This window comes from Gekko japonicus, unplaced genomic scaffold (genome assembly GCF_001447785.1).
Source record: "Gekko japonicus isolate JY-2015 unplaced genomic scaffold, Gekko_japonicus_V1.1 scaffold4084, whole genome shotgun sequence".
NCBI lineage: Eukaryota > Metazoa > Chordata > Lepidosauria > Squamata > Gekkonidae > Gekko > Gekko japonicus.
The window spans coordinates 30,387-38,380 of record NW_015165953.1 but is presented as its reverse complement, the minus strand read 5'-3'; the positions used below and the strand labels follow the sequence as shown (position 1 = coordinate 38,380).

At 47.7% G+C, this 7,994-nt stretch overlaps 1 protein-coding gene across 1 annotated transcript in view; it reads right to left on the bottom strand.

Moving 5' to 3' along the window:
* Positions 1–387: 387 nt before the first annotated feature.
* Positions 388–7,994, bottom strand: part of YPEL4 (yippee like 4) — a 9,757-nt gene continuing 2,150 nt past the window's right edge. The window contains exons 2-5 of the mRNA XM_015411460.1: positions 6,775–7,098; positions 5,797–5,840; positions 2,322–2,430; positions 388–1,522 (exon numbers count right to left, since the gene is read on the bottom strand). Coding sequence (XP_015266946.1) covers positions 1,433–1,522; positions 2,322–2,430; positions 5,797–5,840; positions 6,775–6,915 — 384 coding nt within the window. The 5' untranslated portion in view covers positions 6,916–7,098 and the 3' untranslated portion in view covers positions 388–1,432. The remainder of the gene's footprint in view (positions 1,523–2,321; positions 2,431–5,796; positions 5,841–6,774; positions 7,099–7,994) is intronic.

Sequence of the window (7,994 nt, the reverse complement as noted above, 5' to 3'; positions counted from 1 at the left end):
GACAGGCATGTGAGCAATTTACAGTTCCATATTAAGCAGAGTTACACCCTTCTAAGTCCAGTGAAGTCAGTAGACTTAGAAGGACTTTGCTGGTTTAGATCACACTTTTACTGGACTATAGTGATATTGTGTACACAGTTCTGTTTTGCAGTTGCAAATACAGAGTAACTTGTTGGCTTGCATTTTATTATATATTTGGTTTCTAGATGCTCATTCAGATGGTGGTGTTGTCTGTTTAAGAATTCTATAGCAGGTACTAAGTTAAGGAGATCATCTGCTACCTTAGTATTCTGCACTTATTTGAAACAAGCCCCTGCTGTTGAAATACACCAAACGATCCCTATTTCTGGTGAATAGGCAAGGATGACAGAGGCTGCTAGGGTGGGTATGGTCCCTTTTAAATATAAAACATCTTTATTATACAAAAAAAATCCTGCACTGGTGACAGTGCTGAGGCTGTTCCCACAACAAACCCCCACCCTTTTCCATGTAGGGCAGGGGGGCACGGGGGGGGGGATGATAGCGCCTGGGGATCAGAAGCACACAACAACGCCTCCCCCCCCCAAAAAAATCAAAACCCCACAGACTCCACTGTGTAGCCACGGGGGAAAGTACCACGGCAGGGTCTGGGAAAGGGAACGGTGAAGGGGAATGTGAACGACCAGGGTCCCGTGCTGGGAGGAACTGCTCGTGGGTCCTCTACCTAAAGCTTGTCCCCATTGGAAGGGATCTTCTCCCCTTCCGCCCTCTTCTGCCCAGCACTGCTAGACTGACATACGTTTCCCCTCGACAATACAGCCACCCCCACCCCACTACCCCCGATAGGAGAGGAGTGCCTGGACACATGAAGCTGCCTGAGGCTCATTGGTCAGCCTGGCCCAGCCGTGTCCCCCTCTGCCTGGCAGCGGCTCCAGCAGAGCTTTGGGCAGAGGTCTGTCCTAGTCCTACCTCAGATACCGAAGGCTGAGCCAGGGACCTTCTGCATGCAACGCCTCTGCTCTTCCACGGAGCTATGGCCACTCCCCGAGAGTCTGCCCTGTGCCCACAGCTCTTCCTGCCCTGCTCCAGATACAGCAAAGCTCAAGTGTGCCTCCTTCCACCATCTGTCCCACCCAACAGGTGCTCGTAATGAGAGCCGCATACCACATATAGGTCACATGGGATCAATAGAAAATCCCCAAATTGGGTCCCTTGACTCTATGTCACTCCCTTCTTACTGTGGGGAGATCCTCCAGACTGTGAATCCAGAATTTCAGAAGGTGCAGGAGGTTTGGGAGAAGGGTCCTGGTACGTCCACTCCCATGGGTGATGCTGTGCAGGAGCCTAGGGGCATGGACAGGGGGGCAGGGCTAGTTGTGCCAGGTGTCAGCGGTGGCAGTGGGGTTAGGGAAGCGAGGCATGCCGCAGGGGAAGGGGTCACCCAGAGTCCCTCTCAGTCCCAGCCGTTGTCCTTCACCATGTGTGACATCTCAATAATGTATTTCCCTTCCTTGTACTTCTGGCTGGTCTCGAAGGCTTGTTCCTGGCAAATGAGGAAATGGGTAGATATCAGCCCTCTTGCTTGGGCCACCCATTGGCCCCTCCCTCCTCCCGCACCCACGTCCAAATGCAGAACTGCCCCCACCCCATGATGACTATAGGCGAAGCAGTGCACAGGGTGTGGCCCGCTCTGCCGGTTCGGAGAGACCTGGAGATTTGGGGGGGTGGAGCCTGAGAAGGGTGGGCTTTGGGGGAGGGGAGGGGCTTCAACAGGGTATCGATGCCCCCTTCCAGAGCGGCCGTTTTCTCCGGGGGAACTGGCCTCTGTCGCCTGGAGATCAGTTGTAATAGTGGGAGACCTCCAGCCCCCACCTGGTGGTTGGCAACCCTGGCAATGCAATCAATTACAACATGGGTAGAGCCAGAATTTCCATTTGGTGTAGTGTGACAGCTGGAGACGGGCGTCTATAATGCTCCATGGTTCTGACAAGGGCCTTAATCTGTTTATCTGTCACATTCTTCTCCCACTCTTCTTTCAAGTTGCTCCGGGCGGCATACGTAGTCTTTCTCCTCCCCTTTATTCTCACAATAACCCTGTGAGGTCGATTAGCTTGAGAGAAAGCAATTTAGTAAGCTTCATAGCAATGTGAAGATTTGAACCTTGGTCTTGCCTGTCCTCACCTGAGACTCTAAACCACACAGACTCACAGGGTTAGTGTGGGTAGGCTACTCTTCCAACTGGGGTAGTGTTGTTGTTACACTTGCCAAAGGTTTGCAAGAATCCTGTTTTGAATAGGCTGTGTTATTATCTGCAAAGTTAAGCTCCCGTATCCAGTACTCACATATTTCCAGCCCAGTGTAGTCTTGCAGCTTTCACAGAAAATATCGGCAACTGAATGGAGACCGGTGAGCAAGAGACGCTGTTCAGCTGGACCGCAGCCCACATTAACCCTGTAGCCAAAGAAATGACAGGGCACAGTCTCATTTTGTCCTCATCACTGTTGCACCCTCTTCTCCACTTTCTAGAGAGATCACAGAAAACTTGGTCGGGAGTCTTCTGTCCTAAGACATCTGCCAAAAAAAAAATCTACAAAAGAAATGGAAACTCTATTAAACTTTACTGATGCAGGGTGTGTGTGTGTGTGTGTGTGTGTGTGTGTGTGTGTGTGTGACTGTAATTTATGGAAAGTTTTTAGTAGCTGTAAGGTAAAGGTAAAGGTTCCCTTGCTCGAAAGCCAGTCGAGTCCGACTCTAGGGTTGCGGTGCTCATCTCCATTTCAAAGCCGAAGAGCCAGCGCTGTCCGAAGACGTTGCCGTGGTCATGTGGCCGGCATGACTAAACACCGAGGCGCACGGAACGCTGTTCCCTTCCCATCGAAGTGGTACCTATTTATCTACTTGCAATTTCTTGCTTTCAGACTGCTAGGTTGGCAGGAGCTGGAACTAGAGACGGGAGCTCACTCCGTCATGCGGCACCCTGGGTCTCGAACTGCTGAACTACCGACCTTCCACAGCCTGCAGTTAACCACTTGGGCCACCGCAGCTCCTTTTAGTAGCTGTAATATACAGTAATTTACACTTTGGTTTATTGATATCAGAACACTATCTTAATAATTTCATTTTCCAGGCCAAAACCTGTTGAATGGATATTTTCTTAAGACACTGAAGTGTTGCAATCAAAAACTATGTCATGCCTAGACAATTTGCATGTTTAAAAAATATCAGCATGCTCAGATAGAAATGTGATGCTAGAGCTTTGAGCAGAAGAGGTATGCTGAATTTAGTTGCACAGTGGCCTCCAGTGGCCAGGAGAAGTACCTACAGAACAGGGAACCTTCCCAAGAATGTGAAAGCTGAACACAGTCATGCTGCGTTGAAGAATTATCATTAATTTCCAGGCAGCCATACCCAGCCCTTATTTCTCTTCCTCTTGGCAGAGTTGGTGTTGCATGTTCAGTTATAACAGATACCACAACAAGGATCCGCGCAGCAGTGACAGAAGTTTTCTTGAAGTTTACTGCTTGGTCAGCTGAAATGGGAGGTGTTCATTTTGCACCAGCTTGCAAGAAAATGCCTTTAGTGAAGTTTTCTATAAACTAAATATAGTCTCCAAGCCAGTCACAGATGGATACAAATAAATGCCTCCCCTGTTAGCTGGGTCTAATTTAAACCAAGATCGGTCTTTTTTTCTTTATCATCATAAGGAACACCTGCATCTCTTTGAAGTGTGGTGATTCTGGTCATCACGACAGTCCCTGACCACAGACATCTGATACCCTCTTAGCATGGGAGAGCAGGAGAACAAGGTAAAAGCAGAAGACGGCAGAACTGTATTCCTAGAACGTTAGGGTCAAGGGTCACCAAAAGACGGTCTCCTGTCATGATTTCCAACTGACAACCATTGGGAAAAAGCTACTTTCCTCTGAGACCTGAAATTAAAGCATTTTGAAGGAGAAAGGGAGTGAGGAAAAGGTCGGACCTGGTATGATTGGGTCCCTTTCTATTCCATCAGTGACTTTGGCCCTACTAGTAAACAGATTTTGCACTGAGATGAAAGACACCAGAACTGCATTCCTTTCTTAGCTATGTACAGGAAGTTTCACACCCCTCAAACTCAGAGAAGCAGGAATAAGAGCCCTGCATCATGGGTTTAGATGATTCCTCTATTGCTCATGTTCTTCAGCATGTTCTTCGCCTGCTTTTGTCCTTATCTGGACAAACATGAAATGAACAGTTCACCTAGTTAGATGTTATTTATGAAGTGCTGTTACCTTATCTATGGAAAGTGAAGGATTTGTCAATAACTAACATGAAATATTCACAGGAATGTCCCACAAACGGTAGTCTTCTCCCACAGAACTTTGTCAATTGGATCCTTGCTGTTGCCTGTCCCTTAAATCCAACCACTGAGAAAAGTGCAACTATATCTGAGGCAAAAATCATTCCAAAACAACAGCTTGCTGGATTATATTCAGTAACCCTATAACTTAGTTTGACTGACTTGGAGGTAGGCCTTCTCCTTGCAAGAGCCACTGGGAAATCAGGAAGAAAAGGAAAGGAGTATGTTTTTTCCTGCCAAAGCCACAGCATATAGTGAGGCACTCTATTATGTCTCCTGCATCATAAACTGCATGTGCATGTACTGTACAAACCACAGCACTGTAAGTCAGAGGAGCAATCAAGAATCCTCTGTGCATTGAGGCAGGATTAATCCCGCCCTCATTTTGCAGAGCTAATAAATGATGCTTCAAAAGAGCAGAAGGCGGCATAGCAGGAAGTTAAAGCTGAAGGGAAATAATCAAGGCGCATGGCATTGATACTATGGCTGATCACTGGGTGGGGGAGAACCCTTCCCAGCACCAGAAATGTCAAATTAACAGGAGACCATGCTAGAAAGCCAGGAGAATATCGTCCTCTCAGGGGCTGGGCCAGGCCCGGGGAGCCAGGGGTGGTTTTTTTAGTCAGGGGGCGTTTAAATGTCTTAGGGGGCACCGGCTGATTGAATTAGAGGTAATTTAATTAAAGTTAAATGGACTTTCTGGGGAAAATAGAGAGGGGCTGTCTAGCTCCACCCTGCCACCATAGCCAGCCCTTTGCACCAGGCAGCTGTGCAGGAATACCCGGCTCCTTCCCCACACTCACCACTGCTCAGGGCCCCCCGGGGCTGGATGGGAAGTTGTGGGGCCTTGCCAGTAAACTGGGGGGCCTAGCCCCGAGATGCCCCCCACTGCAGCTACAGGCCTGAGTTGAACCAGCATCCAAGAGAGAAAACAAAGATGACACAAAGCAAGATGGCAGGAATTCCTTTGTCATGTCCTGACAGTGTTGTCATGAGTGCAGCAGGATGATGTCATGGCAGAGGAGGAAATAGGACCATATCAGGAAATGGCAGTGAGGCTTCAGGAATGGAAACAGGATCTGAGAAATGCTTTGTTTCGGCTGAATTTGCTTTATTTCTAAAAACTGGCCCAAAGACTGCTTAAAAGCTCTGCTTATGATTCTGAAACCTGTATCCCTAATCCCAGATTGTGTCTACTCCTTTGCATGCATTCAGACGTATTATTTTATTCCTTCATTCATTCCAGAGCTCAGCATGCTAAACGCTGGCTCAAGCAGAGCTCTGTTTGGTGGCCTACATGCCCTCATATATATCCTTCCCCAAGGAACACTTAAATTGCACTTGGGTGGCCTCACTTTTGGAACAGGGTACCATCATTTAGAGATCCTTCCCTCGCCTTGCTTGCTTGTATTCCTGCTTTCTTCCCACATTGCACCCCCCCGCCAAAAAAAGAAAACCAATTGCAGGAGGACACTCACACAGAATTGAAAAGATAGGCGCGGCCATGACTCCCCTGGAAAGACTGTGGAGATAAAGCACAGGAGTTATAACCATCTCCCTTGAAAGGTTCTTTAATCCCCTCCCAAACCCAACCATCTTGCTTAAATGTAGAGATTTCTGATATGAGAAAGGCCAGACTGTGGGTGCGTTCAGACGGGGCATTTGCAATGGTATAGGTGCCGGTTGGAATCGGTGTACTTACCGGCGTTCACATGGCGAACATCTGCCTTCCGTCCCTAACCGTTGCAAAGAGCTTTACACCGTTGTATTCTACCACTAGGTCCCCAAGTGGTGGTATCCTGAGTGCAACGGTTGTAATCACTTTACCTCCCGTCTGATCACTCTCCAACGTTGTAGAGCCACTTCCGTTTGGAAGCCCGAGGCTTCCAATTTTCGCCCACCATTTTTTTTGTTAGGTCGGAAGCTTCGCCCCGGTGTTTGTTTTAAAAAAAAAAAAAAAGATCCTTAGTTTAAGGTTTTGGAGGACTCCGAGACCTTAGGGAGGCCAGTTTGGTCTTTAAACTTTAAAGGTAAGTCCTTACCTTTAAACTTTAAATGTAAGACGGGGTGTTTTGCACATGCGTGAAGATTGCCATTCTGTGAATGGCTGCCTATGCACATGCTCAAACTGAGTTGTTTTTTTTTTTTTAAAAAAAAAGCCGACGCCCACTGCATGTGAACGGGCATACAGCGATGGGCTCCGCAGACAGGAGGTAAGTGTGATCGCGTTTCAGCCGGCATAAACTGCACCGGTTCCAAACGGTACAGTTTATGCCGGCTGAAACACCCCGTCTGAACGCACCCTGTGTCTCGATAGCACTGGTAAAAATAGCCCCCCCAAAGTAATGCTGTGAAGGGGCCTAATAGGGCCTGACATGGCACTACAATGCCAGCAATCTCGTTAGGTACTGAGCTGCCATCAAAGTTTGTCACCACGAAGCGGGGGGCTTACTGACCTTGGAGATGAGCTCATCATGCTTGGCCAAGTGTGCCCGACAGTGGACACAGCTGTATGTTCGGTGGCACCGAGGCAGATAGCTGCGGAAGGTTTTGGTAGGGAGATAGGCAGCAGGTGGTCCTGGCTCACAGCTGGGCATGACAGGTTGAAGAACGATGCCCTGTCGAGTTGGAGGGGCAGGTGCCGTGCAGCCCCCGCACAGGCGGTCGCAAGTGAAGCAACGAAGCAGATTGGCTACAGCCGTGTTTCAGAAGAATGACGTTTGGGGGGGCTGCACTGCTAGGGCCCCCCCTGCTGAGAACCAGACTGAAAGGGGAGTCACCTGTGGAGAGAAAACAGCAAAGAATTACCCACAAGGGAGCAGCCCTTAAAACATTCATTTAAGGCCGTTTCTTGGTTTCTTCTCTGTATATTATATGCTTGAAGTAGTTTACGGGAAATAGCCTACAACGAGTAAGACACACAAATGGCATTCTGTACCACTGTGCAGTGAAATTGTTAGAAGAACCTTTCCAAATGAGTTATCTGAGTGGTTAAGAAAGGTGTATGGTATGACTTCTAACTGGCAGTTTTGAATGTATTCATCAATTTTAATTGTTTTAAATAACACTGCGTGCCGCCTGTAGTCCCTGTGGAGAAAGAAGGATTAAAGTGCCATAAATAAATACATGTTAAACTAATAAATAAATAAAAAAACAGTAGATAAAAAAATACTGTGGGCTAAACCCTAATCCTTCATGTTCTCTGTCTGCCAGGCCATTGGGAAGATGACCTGAACAAATCCCTTTTGGAGGTGGGAAGTCGTTGCGTGCACTGTCTGTCGAGAACAGAGACCTGCCTGAGTCGGTCGGTCTGCGATAATCACCCCTGGCCCTGTACGTTCAGAAGCAGTCCTGTGGGTTATAATGAAGTAATTCTAAACAGGGCTACTCAGAAGTAAATCCCATTGTACTTGATGCAGCTTACTCTGAGGACATTGTTCCTGAGGACTGCAGGATTCTCAAATCCAACTTTAAACATGTACTGAAAAAAATAGCGTTTGGGGTTTTTTTTGCCCTTTCTAACATGCTGCCTGGGTTCAAAAATAGGTTAAATAGCATCAAGGGAATATTAACCTGTGTTAAGCAATTTTGAATATACAGGCTTCAAATCCGCAGTCAACCTGTTGTTCCAGTTCTTTTACCTGATTCTTATGCAGGGCTATTTTTGGGCAGGAAT